The sequence below is a fragment of the Tamandua tetradactyla genome, chromosome 1, assembly GCF_023851605.1.
Source record: "Tamandua tetradactyla isolate mTamTet1 chromosome 1, mTamTet1.pri, whole genome shotgun sequence".
NCBI classification, from domain to species: domain Eukaryota; kingdom Metazoa; phylum Chordata; class Mammalia; order Pilosa; family Myrmecophagidae; genus Tamandua; species Tamandua tetradactyla.
The window spans coordinates 217170254-217191894 of record NC_135327.1 but is presented as its reverse complement, the minus strand read 5'-3'; the positions used below and the strand labels follow the sequence as shown (position 1 = coordinate 217191894).

The following is a 21641-nucleotide window of genomic DNA, read 5'->3' as shown; positions in this document are numbered from 1 at the left end:
TTTATGAATGGAAATTCAACCCAAGATATGGTGGCCATGACTGAGAGCCTCTGGAATCTTCTACGGGGAGCATAATTGACTGAGAGTCCCAGCTGCTGCTCTCTGAAATGCATCCCTATCATTGTGCCATCATACCTGTTTTTCATGAACTTCTCCCAGCAAATGATCCAGGGCAGCAGGGATGATAAGCAGAGCCAGAGGATGCAGGGCATCTCTGAGGGGTGTCTTTGATTCAAGAACTCTCTGTTGGCCTTGTCAAACTTTCTTAGAACTTCACTGACAACTATGACTTTCCTTCCTCCTCTTATTCACAGCAGTCTGAACTATACCATGTTCTGATGGCTCTCCCAGGCTCATCCCTCCCCACTTTTTTCTAGAATTAACTAGATTCTAGAAACTGAAGCCCCAGGATCACAGTATATGAAGACTGTCAAATTCCTGATAGATTTCCAAATTCTCACTAAGGTTTTAGAAACCTTCAAGCCTCAGCTTAAAAGCCATTCCTCATGAACTTTCATGGGCCCGATCTAAATTATGTTCCCTCTCCCAGTTGTTCTCTCACAGCAACTTTGTTTTGAGAGCCCTTATCACAATTTGAAATACTATATTTATCAGCCCATTTATTTAATTAATAATTGTGTCTGTCTATGGGTTATTATTTTATGAGCTCATCAAAGTCTCTTTGGTTCACCATTAAAGATGACTTATACATTGTCTGGCATAGAGTAGACAATGAATAAATTAATGAATATGTCTATTATCAAGACATAGGCACAGATGGTATAAAGCAGGTTTGAGGATTTGGGCTGTAATGTAAGAAGCTATGCACCCCACTGTGAGCAAAGGGGGCCCAGAGCTCCTTGCAGTACCCTGCTTTATCACCTCAGAAGATGGTTAGAACTGCAATTCTACCTTCCTTTTAGAGGCCATTTCAATGTATTCTAACTGGTCCTGCATAGTTTTATACTTCAGGCATCAGAAACTCAAGACCTCCATACCACCCCTCATTCTGTACTCACATCCTGAAAGCCTGGTCCGTGCTTTACCTTCTTCTTGCTCTAATTGTCAACTGCAGCCTCCCCAGTAGGGGCTCTTTTTGTCATATTTTGGGCTTGGATATGGGGTAGATGTCTTTCTTATTCTTCATTGACATTTCCAGTTCCTTTGTCCTCCCTTCTCGTTAAATCCACCATCCTCCTCTTTTGAAGCTTAATAATTACACTATATTATTTATTGTATCATTCCTTGTTGCAGTTTTCCATAGATCTTCATTCTGTGAAGATTTTAGCGCCTGACTGATTATCCTCAATCTTTGTTTGCTATTGTTGATCTCAGTGGCCATGAAGAAGATCCTTCTGTTGTTCTGGTCTCTCAGTTCCTTAAACTCCTCACCTCTGTTGACTTCTCATCAACTACCCTCTCCCACGGTTGTACCTACCAGTCATTCCTCTCAACACTCCCATCATAATCTTCACTGAAAGCCCCTCCTCACTGCCAACTCTCATCCTCCAACTCTGGCAGCTCTTTAACCACAGCAGGATCCCCAATCCATTGACCCAGCAGTGTTTCAGGTCCTTCCCTGACTATTGTCCTCACTTTTCTCCTTATCCAGCTGAGATCATCATTATTGGAAATTGAGTCTCACTTCTCAGCCATACTCACCTGAAGCAATGCTAAGGCTGGCCCCCTCACTCTTCTTTGTGCATCCCAGGCACCCTCCTGTCTCAGGGTTCTGGGCTTGCCAGTCCTCCTCCCAGGCATGCTGTTCCTTCACATGTCCGTAAGGCTCTCTCACTTCCTCAGGTCTCCACTACTAGAGATCTCCCCCATTTCACTTACAGTGGCAGCCCCCTTGCTCCTTCTCATTCTCTCCCCTAGGCCTGCTTTAACTTTCTCCAGGCTGTTTCACCTTCTGAACATTAGCTAGCTAAGCTTTTATTGTTTGCTTCTCCATTGGCGTTTAAGTCTATGTTATTCCTTGTTCTATTCTGAGCATCTACAATAGTACTTGGCATACAGCGGGTGCTATGAATGAATGCATGAACAAATATGAGATAATTTTTTTTCCCTAAACTCCCTCCAAATTCTACATTAAAACTTTCAAGGCATATAAAGCTGCATCTTCTTTAAAAATCAATATCGTCTTCCTCATGGCCTTACAATTACCTTGAACAAATCACACAAATAGGATATCTCGGATTTTCAATTAATCTAGAGGGAACACCTAAAAGGATTTAAGACACGCTGCGAAGATACTGGCATAGTATACAAAGCAACCTATCAGGGATTGGAAGTCCCTGATGAGCCATCCCTTAATGAATGGAGAGAACATTTCCTGGCTTACGGGTAGGAATGCTGGAGCCAAGGGAGGTGGCTCGTTCAGCTGGATTCATTATTGGAAACGTGTTTCCTTAGCCAGCCAGTTCTTCCAGACACTGAGAGCCTGTGGCTGTCTGCCTCTCTTCTCCAGGGGCACAGGGTCAGAGGGGATAGGCCTGCAGCCCAGGAACATCAGCCACTGGCTCCGCCTTCACAACCCACAAGCAGTCCATTTAAAGGGACAGTGGTGGCAAAGGGGTCCTGCTAGCAGAGATGGGCACAAAGCCTTGTGGCCAAATAGCTAACACCAGAGAGCTTCCCGCGAGAGGAAATTCGGTCCTAGGGAGCTGGCCAAACTGCCTGCTGCTCTGAAACTGGACCAGAAAAGCAGACACTCTCAGCAACTGCCAGTGTTTCTCTCGGAGATATTGTTGACTGTGTTTGATTAGGATCTTGAATGAAAAAAAAAAAGCTACTTGTTTCATTGGGAATGTCTCAGAGCTAGAAGTTTCTTTCTGTGCACAATTAATATTCTACCTCTTTGAAGATAAATTTTTATCTCTCCAACTCTGTAAAGTGGATCATTTCCTCCTGGCTATGACTATGTCATCTCCTTACCAAAAATAAAATAAAATACAGGGAAAAAATATGTAAAGAAAAAACCTCACTAAAAATGATTTACGTTTTTATTCCCAACACAAAAAGCCTAAGAATGTTTTTAGCGCATGTCCAGCTTGAAACCCGCTGCAAACGTCTTACAACATTTTGTAACAGGTTTTTCCCATCTGTGCTGAAAGCAGCTGATGATTTAATGCAAATTATTATTGTTTTGCAATCTCCCAGCGATCTCTGCAATTTTGGATTAGCATTCGGGGGCTCTTTTGCATCTGCTTTCAGTAATTTGACTGCGAGGACTGGCTTTTTGTGTGGCCGCTCTGTGTCATGATGCCTCCCCACATCCTTCATGTTTAAGGCCCTGCACATTTTTCAGTTTTCACTGTCCTCAGTCTCATATGACACTTATTTTCCTCAACATTAAAATTTGGCTTAGAAGTGAGAATCTTCTAGTCTAAGCACCTTAATAGTGGAGAAAAGCAGGCACAGCATGGGGCCAGGTGGGCTGCAAATCCACATGGTTGCCTGGCATTTGCAGATTCAACAGAAATTTGAAATGTTTGACACATTGTGTTATCGTGACACACAGTGAAACCATTATATGTATATATACACACATATGTATGTATATATACATTCACACATGTTTATCATTTCCAAGTGTATGTAAATAGTATTGTGATTTATAAAATTCATTTTAAAAGAATTACTAATTTTATAACTCTTACTACGTAATGTGCTTACTTTTTCTAATCAACAAAATGTATAACTACCATAAGGCAAGGAATTTAAAATAAAGACAGAAATTTTTATTTTTTTGTAACATCGCTAAGTCAAAAAGTTAGATGGTCATTGGGGCAATGGGTTTTGTGCTTTGACTGAGTCACTCGCCAACTCCAAGGTGTGACAAGTTATAGCCATGGGTAAATTTGGACTGTCATTTCTCTGATCTGTTTTATGGAGTGTGGGGACTCAGAAAGGAGTGTTTTGCAAACTGTAAAGTGCCATAGACATGAATCGACCACATCAAGTGAGAAGACAGGGGCAGCAGGTGGACTCTTCATGGTTCAGATTTTGTGGGAATGCTTTGGCTGTTTGGACCAGAGTAGGAGCTTCTTGGGTTTGGATGGAAGTCAAGCCAAGCAGATAAAATTTAAAAAGCTTGGAAATGGAGTTGCAAGTTGGGACATGTGTAGGACAAATTTACTCTGGGGCTTCACAAGATAAATTTAAAGGTTTGCATTCGTCCAAAATACCCTGCATTCATTGGCAAGGCCTAATCTGGCCCATCTCTGGGTTGTTAGGCAGATGTTTTCACCCATTCCATCCCAACATAAACAACTAGAATAAGTATGGTGCCACTGACAACTGGAGCTGCATAAAAGCAGGTCAGATATGAACCAAGCCCTGAAACAGAACGTTAACCAAGGTTACGATTGGTTAAGAAATTTGCTTTGTTTTCTTTTCTGTCATTTTTGCCAGTGATGTATGACACTTTTCCCCTTGTAGTTTGCAATCAGCTGGGCCCTGAGCCATGTGAGAATGCTTTTAATGGCAAAATCTTCAAAGTTGTACTTAAAATATTTGCATCATAAAACCCCCGTGGAAGCCAAACTTCAGTTTTAGAAGGAACCTTCTAGCAAGTGGCCAAACTTGCCTTTAGAGAGAGAGGAAAGGCTCTTGCAGACATCTCTCACAACCAGCCCCTGACCCGTCCAAGCTGAGAACTTTCTGGAAAAGGATCACCTGATGGCAAGACAGCTCTAGTGCCCAGGATTCAACTCCAGCTGGCCTTTGTGAGCCAATGACAGTGTGAGGTGACTCAGCAGTTAACTGAGCAATTCAGAAAAAGGGTGTTTTTCACACATTTAATTGATCCTGTGAGTAAATAAGTGCTAAGCATGAAAAATGAATAACTGTTCAACTCCATGGAGGGAGGACTTCTTCCATTTTTTTCTTGCACTTTTCTCCTCTGCTCCATATGAAATAGACCCATCTGGATAGTGACAGGCTAATGCCACTGTCACTTGCTTGAAAAAAAATAAGAAATTAGAAAATAGAAACTGATAATTAAAATCTGAATATAGAAAAGAAAATAACTTGCGAGGATATGGGCTTACCCTCTTGAACAAAGGATTTTCGATCTTATGGGACCCATAATGTGATTCTCTAAAAAGGAAATTCTTGACTCTATGGTTTAACCTAAAGAAACTCAATTTATAGACAAACTGAAAAATAGAGAGTTTTGGTTTGCTGAATGGGATAGGAAAGCTGAGAGTAAGGTGCCACTGCTAGGATATTTAAAGGAAGAGGAAAAGAGATGAGCTGGCTTTGATGATGAATTTTGGTGGAAAGAATATATCTAATGGCAAAAGAAGTTCCTACTCTGCATTGTGCCATGCCTTCCTTCCCCTCTCCTCCACAAGCGCTGAAGTAAAATGTCATTTGCTTTTTACTTTTTTTTGTTTAAGAGCTTATGCTCCAAATTACAATCCTCATTTCCCACACATTAAAAATAGAATCAATTTAATTCAACCAGCTTTTGTGATCTAATCATTACTCACAGCTGAAGGTGGTTTTCCATTAAAGCATCCCGTCACTCTCTCTTTCTGACCTGTGAATGTTCTTATTAGCTGCCTTATTAAGATGATATCCTGTCTCTGAAGTAAGAAAAGAAGATTATCTCCTTACCTGACATGTCATCATGTGAGTAATCTCTGTTAAAAAAAAAAAAACAAAAACCTGATTGTTAAATAGACATTTAAATTTATGGCACACCATGCTATCCAAAGGAAGCCATTCATCACAGGATATTCTTCCAGGTAGTTGGTTGAACCTGCCTGGTTTACTCTTCCATGATTAGCAAACAAACCAGTAACAAGCTATCTGCTTAGTATTAGATTGGTTTAAACTGAAGGCAATAGCAAGAGTCATAGGAAGAAATAGGGAACACATTGGAATTACCAGACAAATATAGAATTACACGTGTACATAAGCACATACCTGTTATATGGATATGTACACATGTGTGCTTTCCAATAAAACATACCAGTGGGAGTGGTCTTGAAGACAGCCGTATTTGGATATATTAAAAGCAGCAAACTGGGCAGAGGTAGACGGCGTCTGACCCAAGAAGCTTCAGTGATTCCTGGTTTCTTACCTTTTGTAGCCTTGTTTCCAGACTCTTCTTGGTGGACTCTCCTGAAATACATTGTGGACAAAATGCTCTGCTCCGTTTGCTTATTTTCTCTGCCCCCTTTCAAAAATTTGGACTTGAAATAAAAACAATTGCCCCCACTCAACACAAAAGAAATTATTTGATGTTTTAGACTTCCTTGGTGGTCACCTGAGAAGCCCATGTCCCACTCTCCTTCCTGGTGGTAGAAAGCTTTGACCTCTGAGCTGCCTTTGGACTACATGTCCACAGGAAGAGCAGGTGGTGGTGCTTAAATTATACATACACCTGCGCTGGTGTGAATCTGTTATGTACCCAAGAAAAGCCAATCTTCTTTTAATCCATCCCAGTGGGTGCAGGCCTACTGTGGGTGGGAACTTTTGTTACGTTGTTTCCATGGCAATGTGACCCAGCCCATTCAAGGTGAGTTAATCCTCTTGCTGGCATCCTTTATGAGAGGATAGAAGGCAGAGACATTTTGGAGAGAGTTCAAAGAAGTCAAGAGAAAGAAAAGACTTCAGGAGAAGTCAGAAGGACCCATAGGAGTGGAGAGAATCATCTTGAAACCAGAGCCCAAGAGAGAAGGTCCAGGAGATGTTGCTATGCGCCTTCCAATGTGACAGAGGAACCCTAGAGGCCAGCAGCCTTTCCTTGAAAAGAAGGGATCTCCCTCTTGATGCCTTAACTCAAACATTTTCACAGCCTTAAAACTTTACATTTTTAACCTGATAAATTTCCTTCATAAAAGCCAACCCATTCTGGTATATTGCATTCTGGCAGCTTTAGCAAGCCAAAACAACATACATGCACACACATATATTATATATGTGATATAGTATGTAATATATATCACACATATGATATGGATTGTGTCCCCTAAAAAGCCATGTTCATGTCCCAACCCCTAGTCCTGTGAATGCAAACTTATGTATAGATAAGATCTTTGAAGATATTATTAACTAGGATGAGGATGTGAAGACAGAGACGCAAAGCCGGAGCGGAATGGCCATGTCCTGGGGTCAGAGACTGAGTTCTGCATCACAGTCCTACTGACACCCTGATTGTGGACATCTGGCCTCCAGAACTGTGAGAGAATTTTCTGTTGTTTACACCTACTAGTCTGCGGTTCTTTGTTACAGTAGCCCTGGCAAAGTAAGATGCACATTTATTTATATCATATAAATATGCATATATAATATGTAACATAAAAAATGTATATGTCTTAATAAACTAAGAGGCAATAATTGTACACTAGGGGCCCTCTCCAAGGAACAGTTGAGCTATTCCACCTCCATACTCATCTGAGTTTGTGCCTCAGGGGCTCGACCTGCCCCCCCTCTTGACTTGGGGTGTCTCTCTGAGGGTGCAAGGCTAGGAACAGCCAAAGTCTTGATAGTGCCTCACTTGGCTCCTCCTCTGGACTTTGCTTTTCCTGATAATACCCTTAAGTCCCCATAAAGTGTTCTGCCAGTTCAGTTCATTTAGATAAGATTGCTTTCTGGAGTATATTTTCACTTCTATGCTAACTCATATCTATTTCTCCTTCTCTGCACAGTGTGGTCCAAATTGTCAGTCTTAATCTACAAATCCCTTTGTGATCTGAGTCCCCACAACATTCAATATTGCCTCTCTCGGTCTGTACCTGTCAGTTGAGATAAATAACCTGAAAATTTTGGCATTTGCAATGGACCTCCTGGCCAGTGAGAAAATTAACAAATCTGTCCATCTTTCCTTTTATACTTTCCCACACCTTGCAGGTATGTACAAAACAAACAGGTGATATTAACTTGGCACACCATATCCTTTCACTACTAATCCTGAGGAGCCTAGTATTTGGATTTAGTAGCAGGATAATCACTACTATGAAACCAAGTGATGCTAAACCACACCACAAGGAGGACATTTCTACAGGTCCTTACAAAGCTTGCCCTTTGGGTGGAGACCACATCTCCTTCTGTGTTTGCACAGAAGCAAGTTAATAAAGACCAGGAATGTGTTGCCTTTTTATGCCTCCAAAACACTACACAAGTATGTGTACATTTGAAAGCCAGGATAGTTTGGGGAACAAACTAGAATCAGAACTTTCTCTGGACTCATGATACTCGAGGTTAAATAAATCAAAACAGCCGGCTTGCCAAAATGACTCAGAGGTGGGGAAGGGCAGTCAGAGAAACAGCATGTAGAATTAGCTTATATAATTCCCCCTTTATTTAGTTCTAGCGTGTTGGCTCCTTTCGTTGAGAATTCTCCGTGCTTCTTTAGTCAAGCTTAGATCTTGCAGTGGACTCATTAAGACAGTCCTTCTCGCTTTTCCTATGCTTCTCTCCTCAGGCATTCAATCACCCATTTCTGTGTTTGCACACAGAGATATTTGAGGAAACTTTCAGCTTTCTCTGAATATGAAAAAAAAATCACATCTGTTAATATACTTAAAAAAAAAAAACAGCTAGGAGAGTTTCCACATGAATACTACAGGCACCAAAAAGAACAGGAAGAAATATGCCTTTTATTATAAGTCTCATATGTACAGGGAAAGCTATTTCTCACAGCTCAGGGAAGGCCATGAGAAAGAGCCACTGCCACCCGCGCTGACCGCGTCTACACTAACAGCATTGAAACACGGCTGCACATTATTAACAAGTAGAACCAGTACACAGAAATGCATAAAAGACACAGGTACGTGTGTGAACACTTCACATATTTTCTAGAAACAAGTTGACACAAAAATACAATGTGCCAGTAAAAAAAAATAGGCATATCAATACATGTCTCTCTCTCTTTTTTTTTTTCTTTTTCTTTTTGTTAATACATGATATGCTGAGCTTTAATCTCAAGCTTTTTGTTTTTTTCACATCAGGATTTGCAGGCACTTCAGCAACCCAGCTATGGTTTACAATACATGAAGAGTTCAGACCGACAAATGAAAAACGTGAGCTACACAAGTTCTCACGACCCTCTGTACACTGAAAATATCGACACAAGCAATCTTTTGTTACCACTGTTTTGGGACCCCAAAATGTTTGGTGTGTGATGCATCACGGCTTTTCCCTTCCTTGTCATTTATATTTCAAGGTGGAAATTTTGAGCAACGTGGTGCTGCCAGGTGGGTACAGCAGGTGGATGTGCTGGGGCACTCGACTTCAACCGACTTTAAAACCACTGAAAGCAGATCCAATTTTACATTCCAAAAATGGCCGATTTCTCTGTCCCACTCTAAGCCCTCCCTGCCAACCTGTCAAAACAAAAACTAATTAAAATAATGATTGGGGTGTGCTGGACCGTGAGCTCATCCTGGGAGACTTCTTTTCTCAGCTACCATCTCCCAGAACCTGACTCAGGCAGAAGCTGGTGGTCAGACCTGCCCTGTCCCTCCCCTGGGTGGCGGTGATGCCACCAAGGCATCGGGACCGTGAGAGGACACGGTTATTTATAAACACAGACCATCATCATTGCTATTCATTTTGTTAATTGTGTTGAGTTATAAGGCAGTTCCAAAAGGACTCTCATGATAACCAAAGAAAAAGCATTAGAACATGGCTTAGCTCCTTCCATAGGCTAAGGGGACTTTCCTTTTATGGGGAGCTGAGGAAGGGAAGGGAAAAGCGTACTGGTTACAAAGCACTGCAATGAAAAGGTGCTGTGAAGAAGCTTTCAGCTCCAATTTCTGGTGTACGTCACCCACTTTCGTCCACCAGAGGCTGAGCGGTCACTACATACCTAAGAAAACATAAAGGGAGCAAGAGGCGCCATCCCACCTGTCACCCCAAGCTGGGTGGGGCTGGAATACCAGCGCCTGAGTTGGGCCAGGAGTCCCGGGACTGCAGAGAGAAGCAGGGCGTGCAAACACCTGGAACGGACGATTGTCAGATGGTGGGAAATCCTTCCGTGAAACACACACTTGAGACACAGTGGCAAACAATTAAGGCCTTCCATGTTTTGCCCACACTGCTTAAAGGCACTGATACCGACAACAGAAATATTCCATAGTACCATCAGGTTTTTAAAAAACGCCCAAAGTACAAGTCTTCAGAGGAAAATGTCCTTTATTGCGTGACCTGGAGGATCTGTTCTTCTGCTCAGGAAAAGAAGGGCCTCCCCTTCTCAGGAGTCTGGAGTCTGTTCAGTCTGGCGACCTGAGAAGGGGAGGGGGGCACGTCTTGCCGAAAGGGCCCCTTGGGAGGGGTGTAATTGGGGTCCTGGACTTTCTTATACGAGTCATAGTTGCTGGGCCCTTCGGGAGGAAGCTTTTTCTTCATCTGCTGCTCTTTCCGCCTCTGTTCCTGGCGAAGGAGTTCCTGGGTCTCCAGCATCACCCGGGCATTGAAGCCGTGCCCGCCCATGTAGCCGTTCCTGGAGCCCTGGTAGCTGGAGTACCTGGGGTTCTCCTTGGCGCTCTGGAAGCCTTCCCCAGGGGAGTAGCTCTGCTCCCAAGAATCCTGGGAGACTGAGCTGGCGTTCTTCCTGCTTTGCCTAGAAAGTAAAGCGCAGAGGTTAGTATGAGGGTCGGAGGAAGGGGAGAGAGGAAGGAGGACGTAGGGGCAAGCAGTGGGGATAGAAGAGGTGTTACAATGTTTCCCCAGATATCACCATGTTCCAATCATGGGCCAGATGCTATGCAAGGTGCTGGAGAAAAAATGAGAAAACTGGACTGTCCTCAGCAAGCTCCCAGTCCTAGATAGTAAACAATGACTGCACAGGGGAGAGAACGAAGATGTGCAGCAGCTATTCAACAAGGAGGGCCGTCTTCCTGTGTCTGGGTAGGTACTGGTCTGTTCTGCTTGGGATACAATGTCTTCAGCAATTTCCACACGTTGGCAAGATGCTGTATAGGAGCATTAGAGATTTGGCGGCTTCTGCTGCCGTGATAATTGCTCGCTTTCGATTGTTACAATTCGATTCTAAACAAGCAAAACAAATATTTTACACAGCTGCCACCATAAGGCCAGAGAAGCTAGCTGATATGGAGTACATGTAATGGATTGCAATATGAGTTCAGTTATGAAAGATTTAAGTCTAGACTCCTTTATGATTAAAAATGCAACAGGCAGTCCCTTAAAGCACCGGCTTTAGACTTGTGTATGTCAGCAACTGACTCTCGTCAGAACACATGCTCATCAAGATTTTAGGACCTGGAAGTCTGAGAGTAAGCATTATTTTCCTACACGTGTACCTGTACCAAAGGCCAGGAAAACCTACTTAGCCTGTTTTCTGTCACCCTGGGATAGGGAGATAAATCAGAATCATACAAAAATTTCAAATTCCTTTCTCTTCTGCAATAAAGTTGCACATCATTTTCAGGAAACATTATTGTCTTGAAATATCTTTAATTTATTATCAAGTCTCTAGATGCTTTTATGAATTTACAATAAGATTGGCTATGATAAAGTAAAACAATTTTGTGCCAAAAAGGAAGACATGCCCTAATTTTTTGCCTTGAAAATGGAAAAGGGGGAGAGAGAATTGAGTAATAAAAGAAAATGTACTGCTCCATATATCAATAAGAAAATCATTTGGCAGCAGAATGTATTGCTCAGCCTTTCACATCAACAGACACACAATGTGGCTGAATATTCAAAGAGACTCCTAGAGAGGTAAGACAAGGTCCGTGAAGCCACTGAGCCTACCTGCGGGAATCAAACCATTTGCATTTTTTAACATTCAGAAGTGCCTTCAATACGGTTTGGGAGGAAATCTGCCCATTTTCCTTATGGCCTAAAATGCAGTCAGGGATATTTTCAATAAGGAAATGACTCAATATCTGGCACCATCTCTGGCTTTGGCTGTGAATAATTGTACACTCCACCATACATCTATCTGCTTCTCTTTTAATGGGAGTCAAAACCATTTGTACAATCAGCCCAGGCAAGAATCCTTAGATTTGATGGGATAGTTTATTTGCCTAAAGCACTGATTATCTTCACTTAGAAAGTCATAAATTTATCTGCCCAGAGACAAGAATGATGGAAAGCGTCGGCATGAAACCAGGGATTTGACATTAATCATGAAACTTTAATTAAAACAACGAACTTTTTACTGATGTTACAGCAACAACTGTGGGATTCCTCCACGGGTTAGTTATCAGTTTGAAGATAACCAGAAATAGGCTGTAGAAAAGTGGCCTCTTCTTTCATCCATAGCCTACTGAGATCCACTAATACACACACACACACACACACACACACACACACACACACACACACACACACACACACACACACACACACACACACACACCCCTCCAGGATGCCTGGGCTCTATGCCACTCTGCTATATGCCGAAATTGACCTCAGCCTCGGAAGCCGGAATCTTTCTATATTTAAACACATTGAAATCTCATAACAGGCTTGTTAGTGATGGAAATTGGGGAGATGTAGGGAAAATAATTTCTCTTAGTTAAAATTTTCTTCAAATTAATCAGAATGGAGAAAAGGAAGCAGGAAGTCGTGAGGTTTTTAAGTAAGATACATGGGGGAAATACATCCACACACATACATATGCACGTGAACACACACACATATACATCCTCCCTTAGTAAGGCAGCTAATGGTGTCAGCAAGCTCTTGATTAAGAAGAGGAAGAGAAATGAGCAGATTGTAAAGAAATAAAAGAAGGAAGAAACAGACAATGAGAAGATGAGTTTTCTGCATTAGAAAACTTGGCACCCAGGCGAGTGGCTTTAGACCAGACAGACATAGAACCAAATGCTACGTCTGCCACTTGCCAGCTGGGTGGTCTCTGGGACCAAGACATCTCACCTGTGAAATCAGCAGATCTAACTTCAGAGGGCTGTGTGGAGAAAGAAAAGAATTAGCACATGTAACGTGCAAAGAAAAGTTTCTAGACCATAGTCAATGGCGAATGAGCCTGTGTTGGAGGAGGGACTTGAAGGAAAAGTCATTTTGCCTTCAAAGATTGGGTGACCTGTTTTGAGGGCACCTTTCTGACTGTTAATTTTAAGCGGCATGCTGGCTAGGGTACAGCGTCCACTTGTTTGGTCAAGTTCTGGCCTGCTTGTTACTGTGAGGGTATTTCATAGATGGAATATGTATCTATAATCAGTTGTTTGTATCTACAATCAACAAAGTAGACTGCCCTCAGCAGTGTGGGGAGTTGCCTCATATAGCCAAGTGGAAGTCTTAGATGCCAGAACTGAGGAGTTCGTAGGTCAGACAAGGAATCTGGCTTCAACCTCAACTTTAGCTCTTACCAAAATTGCCAGCCAGCTAGCTTCCCTCTCCCGGGGGAATTTGGACTAGGGACTTCGGCATAAGATTCCTAATCATCGTCTGCCTATGAATTCTGACTTGCCAGCCCCCATGGTCATGTAAGCCAATTGCTTCTAATAAATCTTACTATAGAAATATCCTGTTGGTTCTGTTTCTCTGGAGAGCCCTGACTAATACAGTGACCAAAGAAGAAATATTCACAAAACATGAGTTTTTCCTTGCTTGGTTCAAGGAATTGTGTAAAGATCAAGGAATAGAGAAAGGTACCCAAAAGCAGCTGAAGAAGCCTCACTATGAGGGTAAGTCCTCAAGTCCTGCCATGGAGAAGAGAAGGGAGACCAAGCTTGGAAGCCCACATTCTTTCTAGTATCCCATCATCCTTCAATCAAAGCCTACTAATAACAGCACCAATAAAATATCAATTTCCTTTCACTGAATTTCTTGGTCCTGGGAATGAGCCCATTGAAATTTCTGAATCCACTCAAAGCACAGACCCCGGTTTGGCAATAACTAGCTCAAGGACTACAGCTATCTCCACTTGGCCTGAAGACTGCCTTTGTGCAGAAGCTCAAACTTAAGGACCTAAGGGAAGCCTGCCAGCCTCCAAGGCAGGGATGTGCACAAGAGGTGGAGGGAAAAGGCTAAAAAAAGATATAAAGCCCATGGCTGAAAAGTTGACAAGCTGATTACAGACCTGATCAACAGCCTGATGGGGTGACCATGGGGAGACCATGGGGAGACATTGAGAAGTGAAACATACATAGCAAGAAAGTCAGACAATACACAAGTGAAGCTGAGGGAGAAGGGACAGATAAAGAGGATGTGGAGAGAGGGAAGGAAAAGCAAAGAAAGAAGAGTATTTAATAAAGGATTTGGAGCAAGCCTTTCCATCAGCAGTTATGACTGAACACATTTCTGCTGGGCTGAAAGCTGCTGTTTGTATAAGCAGTAAAGGAACCAATTTAGGAATGAGAAAAAAAGAAAACATCCTAGTCTGATTGAGAATTGAGTGTGGGGCCACTCAGGCCCCCTTTCCGCCTGAACTTGCATTACCACCTGGCTAATGTTTCTTATTTGACATTTCAAAATGTAACTTGAATTCTGGCTATAGAATTCCTTAATTACAGTTAGAACTTTCAAACCACGCTGGCTCGTATACTTCACTCTAATTCAAACCACCTTATCTCATGTGATTGATACAAAGTCTTGACCATTTGTTTTATTTTATGTTCCACTTTGTAATGGAGCTTTGTTGGTGTGTGAAATCTTTTTGGTTTCAAATACCATACCAACTTGTTTAGACAAATCTCCGCTAATTGTCAACATCCGAAAAGCAGAGGTCAAGTGTCTCTGAAGACTAGCACATGGCAGGAAGTTGGCCTTGGCTCAACTGCCCATGGGTTGTTACAGTTCTTCTGACCTTGGCGGCTTCCTGACCTTCGCTTCTGTATACAGCTTGTCGCCTGGTGCCACTGCTGCGCAAGGCAGCAAGCCAGGTGCGCGGCTCAACATTTAAAATCCTCTAGGAGATGTATATGGTCACACTGAGGAATTCTTCTCTGAAAGTGGAGAAGCACCTATGGAGGCCAACCAACCCCTCTTGCCTAAACTTACCCAATTCTTTAATTTGGGGATTACTACTCTTCTCTTATCTGTACAGAATAAAGGGATTATTAATTGAGGAGCTACAATGATCCTGGAGGGAAAGTTCTGGCTATTCAGGAAAACACTACAAAAGCCACAAGAACAGAGACAGCCCTCGTGTGGATTTCAATACCAGTCCCTCTGCAGGGTGTCTCAGAAGGCAGTGGGAGTTATGCATGGACGGGCTGGTAGAAAAGGAAGGGGTCAGAGAGAAGAAGCAAGGAGGAAGCCTAAGAGAAAATACCCACTTTGGACTATATGAGCTACTGACGCCATGAGCAGGAGAAACTCCCCCCACCACCACCCACACACCTCGCCCCTTGGCCCCTGCCCTCCTCTTCCTCCAAGCTGTCCTGCCCTGGCTGCATCCCGGCACGCCCCTCTCCTACGTCCCTTTCTTGGCAAAATTTCCCAGCTCACTCCTCGTGTGACATACACTTTGTTCATTTTCTCCTTCGTTTCTCAGACGCTCAACTATAACCGACATAGGTGAAGTCAAACAATTTGCCAATAAAAATAAGAGGATGACCCTGCGCTGTGGCCCTGCTCACGCAGGCGACGTGCTCCACGCAGCCCCAGCCCCGCCCCGTACGCTGTGAGTAGCAGGCCGCACGGGGTGTCAGTGCAGCCACGTTACCACCCTCACCTTTCCCAGAGGATGCGAGCCAAGCAGGCTGGGGGAATGCATTTCCTAGAGACGAACTTCTACATATAATCCTTTAAGTGCTTAGCATTTTTTTTTTCACACTTATATCTGTGTGCATTTTTAAACAGTTTTATTCACACATTATGCAATTCAACCTAAGTAAAAAATCAATGGTTTCCTGTATAATCACATAGCTATGCCTTTACCACCACAATCTATATGAGGACATTTCCTTTTTTTCCACAAAGAATCCCATACCCTTCCTCCATATCCCCAGCTTGTTGACATTTAGCTTTGACATAATGCCTTTGTTACATTCAATGGAAGCATATTACAATGTTACTGTTAACTAGAGACCCTGGTTTGCATTGATTGTATTTTTTTCCTGTATACCATCCTATTTTCAACACCTTGCGATGCTGGCATTCATTTGTTCTCCCTCATGCAAAAATATTCTTATTTTTGTATATTTAAGCACCATCACTGTCCACTCTAGGCATCACTAGGTTATACCATCCCAATCTTAATCCTCTATCTCTCCTTCTGGTATCATACATGCCCCCAGCCCTTCTTCCTCAACCATACTCACACTCAGCGTCATTCATTGTACTCATATTACTGTGCTACCATCAGATAGTACTGTGCTATCCATTCCTGGATTTTCACAATCACTGTTGCACATTCTGTACTCCTTCAGCACCAAATGTCAGGTCTCCACCCTCTTTCTATCGCCTGATAACCTATGTTCTTAACTTTAACTCTCAAAGTTCATTCATTAAAGTGCTTAGAAAGTCAATTCACTGGTTTGATTCATATGGTAGCCTTCTTCCAAATGCTCCAGGCATACAGAGGGGAACATAATACTTGTTAATATTCCACCCTTGAAAACAAAAGCCCTTATAATATGGGCCTTGCAACATAATGCTCTAGGGCATGGGCAGGTTTGCATTCTGGCAGAATTACTTCCTAGCCATCTCACCTTGAAGAGTTACCTAATTTCTCTGAGCTTGCTTTCTGGCATGTAAAGCGAGATGACCTCCAAGGGCCTGTCCAGATCTAAACTTCAATGACTTTTGCATAGAGCAGAATAAACAACTATTAGTGGCTAATTCTCATATTTAAAGGAAAAAGTGATTTTAGTACTCAAAGGAGACACAGCTTTATAGATTGGAAAAGAACAACTGAATGAACAAAGTTACTAAAATAGATGACACACTTCCTAGTAGAAATTTGCACTCCCACATTCCCTTAACTAACCTGTGTCATTGTAGTTAAATCTCTGATGGTTTTTAGAATGATTATTTAACATTTAAAAAGACTCAACTTTATTAGAAACTGAATCAAGATCACTTTTACATGGGTCACACATGTCTACACAGATAAGCATTTGCCAACAAGCAAACATTATTTGGTTCAAGTTCAAAATAATTCACTCAATATCAAAACGGCAAGTGGATTCCACCCCCTACCCCAAAATGTTTTTGTTTCCTAGAATATTTTTGAAACAAAGTAACAAATGCTTGTTAGAGTCAAGATCAGAGGAGTGACTTGTTTGGGGAAGTCTAGAAGTTGAATGTTTCAAAATGTTTTATTCGTTTCAAAATGTTGTATTCCTTACTACACATGGAGGAAATGCTTAGATAAAAAATCGGGGATTATTTCATGTGCTAAGGTTTAGTCACCTGAGGGCTTTCCAGTCCAAGGATGGAGAAGGGCCTTTAGCAGAGACGCCTCTCACTGGGACTTCAGTTGAGACGAACATTCCTTATATTCCCTTATATACAAGTTGAACTCCCAGAAGTTTAACACTGAGTCACAGCACGTTGTTGGGACAAGAGAGCAAGGTTTGGTACACCAGTAAATACCTTATCCTTTCACAGAGCTCTAGATCTTATGAAGCATCATTTCTTCTAATTACCCTACGAGCTAAGCAAATAAGAGTTACTTTCCCCTCTTTCAGATGAGGACTCTGGCTTGCCAGTGGCAAGTAGCAGAACCATAACTAGAAGTCAGGTCTGCCCACTAAGCGTAGCGTTTGGATGTCACGCAGCCTCACTTCTGGGGAGGGAGCTTTGGGGTAGAAATGTCTGCATGTCCTTGAAGCACCTCTCTTTTCAGTCTTGCTATCCAGTAAGATGGCACCCCTAGCTACCTGCAATCATTCCCATCCATCCATTTGCCAGCTCCTCTGGCTAGAAACAAGTTGGAAATGTCAGCGAGATTTTGGAAGGAGGGATTTCTTGGACGGGGGTAGGGTGGGGAGGGGGAGAATCTGAACATCTGGAGCTGTCCTACCGAGGCAGAGAGCTGTACTGGCGCTGGGCTTGCTGAAAGCTCTCCCGTTCCTCCTGCCGCTGCCTCTGCATCTGCACCTCCACCGACACTGAGTGCCTGCCGCTCTGCACCGAGGGCTTGGAGTTTGGCTGAAGGAGAAGGACACAAAAGAATGAAAGAGAAAGAAACAAGTGATATGGCTAACTTGTTGATTTAATTACAATTCTGAAGACTGATTTTGAAACATTTTGCAACTTGGTGACCTTTTTTTTCCCTCTTCAAAATCAAGGAATATAATTTGCACTTTTGGGCCCTAGATACACAATCATCTTCAATTTTGATTTTGGCTTTGGAATGTAGATTAAAATTGAGAGGTCAAGCTTTTTAGTCTTCTTAATGAAGCTTGGCAAATACTGATATTAGATACCAGTTTGCAGTCCTTGTATCTACAGCAAATACAAGGAGAGTGAGGCACTCAAGACAAGAAGTCTGTGCAAAAAAAAAAAAAGTGACAATAATTCACACTTGAGACTTGGCTGTACTGGTTAATTTTTTCCTGCTATAGTTATATATATTTTACCATTGAAGCCCAGGAGACAATATAGCTGGATGACATTTAACAAAGATTAATTTAAACTAGGCACTGATAGTCGTGTACAGGTTTCCTCCAATGCACGAATGGTAGCCAAATGGAAAGAAACATCTATGAAAAGAATAAACCTGAAAGCTAATAGCTTATTAACTATTGGTTATTAGGTGATGACATTTTACCCGAGTTAATCATAACCGTATAGAGAAGTTATTGATCCTTTGAGCTAAATACTTTGGTCAGCAGGCTCATGCCTTACACCCAAATCACATATTGAATACATGTATCACGCTGTAAAATCGAGTCCCTGTGGGGACTTCAACTGGCAATCGTTACATTACCTTCTAGATCTGGCCTTTTGAGAAAAGGGTAGCTCTGCTCAAAATAGAGAGCTATGTTTCTAACTTTACAAAACATCAAACAACGGTTTATCACAGCATCAGTGACCTGCCCTCTTAAGCAATCATTTTTGGTACTTGCTAACCTTCACTCCCCTTTTGCGTTATGCAGCATTGTGTAAAAGGCATATTCTGAGTGAAGAATGCTGTTAAAACAAAGTTATTGATTTTCTGTTAGAGTTCAAAGCCAGTGGCAGGCTTTGACTCCATAATCATTTTCTAAAATAACTGATTCTTAGCACTCATTAATGTAGTTCTAAGACAACATGTTGGTTTGTTACCTAATGAATGCTCCTATGGCTGGCTTTTATCTGAATAGGTAGCAAGCATCATCTATTGTCCTCTTTCTGCCTGGCGAGCGCTATCTTTTTTGTTGGTAAGCAATAATAAGGAAATACACAGGACAAAAATTTCAAAGCATATGGCCGTAGTCAGTGAGCATATTAAAAAATATCCCGATACAAAAATAATGCGTGAAGAAATTAGGTTTTATAATACCCCAGTCCCTACTAGGAGATGTTTATAACCACACTCATTGGAACAAATGTGTGTTCAGAGACTTACTCCACACCGCAGTTCAAATAACACATCAGTGGTGCCTTCAGCAAGAAAAACACTTCACTGAGTTCTGCTTATGCAAACAAAGCACCAACCAATTGTTCATCAACTACATTAGAGGAGACGGACATTTTCTTCCATAACACTTCATGAGCGTGGCCGAAGAGGAAACTGAGATGTTGTATTTTTCATGGTGAGCCATGGGAAGCTTGAGGGAACCCACTGGACAAGAGGGAAAGCCAAGCAAGAAAACACTACACAATTTCTCTTATGCCCTCAAAAAAAGAACCACATTTTCCCTTCCTTTTCACTCAGTATAAGCTATGTACATGTGTCAAGCAGTCTTGAAAGATCTGGCATTCTGCAGCAGGATTTAGTAACCAGCTTTTAAAAACTCATGCTGTTCTGTGACACACTGCTTGTGGAGATGTGAAAAGAAAATGCAAGGTCTTGTAGAAATTTCAGGTGTATTTTTAAGTTGTTTCTCCCAAAGGCCTGAAAATTTGATCCTGACAGAGCAAAAAGAAGTTGAGGGCTTTTGTTTCTTCAACTGAGTGGTTTTTTTTTTTTTGACACTGTTCACCTCAAACTTTATCAGCTGCAAGTATCTAGTTGGATCTTGACAAACTCCAATAATGAAATTATCATCATATGGGACCAGAATGCTTAAAATGAGTGAATGAGTTTGGTATCAGCATAGTGCTTGCGGCGATAAAATAGACATCTTAACTGCACCATTAAGATTTTACTCCAATTCTCTTTGCAGAGTATGCTAAAGAGGTAAGTTATTGACAAGAATCACCCTTACTTCTTTTTTTTCCACCCTTATTTTTAAGATAAAAGTTTAACGGGCCACACAAGTTCAAGGAAGATGGTACACTGGACTAGCCCACAGCAACAGCTAAGTCAGTCCATCTTGGCAAGTTTTACACTTGACCGGAATATGAAATAACCTCTTGCCTTCATAATTTCAATGAAGATCTCATAAAAATGTAAAGGGTGGGAATAGTATGATATTGACAATCCTGACTTTTAATTACTATGGTTTTGGTCCCTAAGGCAAAAACAGAAGAATGTATCTGAGACCAAAAGTATAAAAATAAAATAAATGCAGAAAGAGGTAATTTATAACCCCAGAGAGAAGCGCATGTTTTCTAATAAAATTTCATCATCAATAACAATAGCAAGGTAGCATCTGTTCAGGGAAATACACGTGTAAGCATAATTGTAATAATTCTGGAGATTCATCAGATAAAAAGGCAATAGCTCCATTTTAACGGTGCAAATTACAATTAACTCTGGCCTTGTTTGCGATGAAATGGATGCAAGCAATGACCTTTAAAATTTAAATAAATAAATAAACATAAATCAGCCAAAAATGCCATGGCCATAATAACAATAGAAGTTGGCAGATAAAAATAAATGCATGCATTATCTGTTATACTGCACACTGAAAGGCCATCATATATGAATATTTTCGTGGCTTGTGCTTAAACCCACAAGTGAAAACTATGCATGTTGCTTTTGTAAATGAGCTGCAAAGAACTGGTTTTTATCATGGTTATAAAGAGATACCATTTAAAACTAGGAAAGCTACATAATTTTGATGTCACATACTGGTGTAAAATAAAATGCAAAAAATATCTTCCACATAGAGTTTCACTGAATTAAGTTATTAAGCATTTTTCTCAATTAAATTAAATCATTCTTATTTTTCCAAAATAATAAATAAAAATACAAAAATCAAAATAGTTAATAGGTAATAGGCAAAAGAATAAAACTAAACAGTACAAAGCTTCAGAACTAATTAGGATTAGTTAATATTATAATATCTTGACAGCTTAATATAAAAGTATAAGTAGCACTTATGAAATGAAATTCATTACTTATTTAAAAGAAATAACATTTACATAAAATATTCAATAACTTAAAATTTGAGGAGGAAGACAATAATAACCCAAAGACCGATGATACCCCTTTGAGATTTGGAAGCCTTATTTTAGTAATTCAAATGTGCTGCAAACCAAATATGAGTTACCTATTCTGATAAAAAGTGGTAATTTAATGATCTGATGGGGGATAGAAATAAATTTTTTCCATTAAATTATGTGAAGTGTAATTTTTCACTATTTTAAGAGTAGTCATTAGCCAATATTCATAATTATTTTCTATTATGGACTTTCAAAAAAATTTTAAA

At 41.2% G+C, this 21641-nt stretch overlaps 1 protein-coding gene across 20 annotated transcripts in view; it reads right to left on the bottom strand.

Annotated features, from left to right (window-relative positions):
• Positions 1-8594: 8594 nt before the first annotated feature.
• PARD3 (par-3 family cell polarity regulator) overlaps positions 8595-21641 on the bottom strand; it is a 676839-nt gene continuing 663792 nt past the window's right edge. For all 20 annotated transcript variants that reach the window (XM_077152059.1, XM_077152104.1, XM_077152083.1 and 17 more), the window contains 2 exons: positions 17921-18048; positions 8595-10579 (listed from right to left, as the gene is read on the bottom strand). In XM_077152059.1, coding sequence (XP_077008174.1) covers positions 10186-10579; positions 17921-18048 — 522 coding nt within the window. In that variant the 3' untranslated portion in view covers positions 8595-10185. The remainder of the gene's footprint in view (positions 10580-17920; positions 18049-21641) is intronic.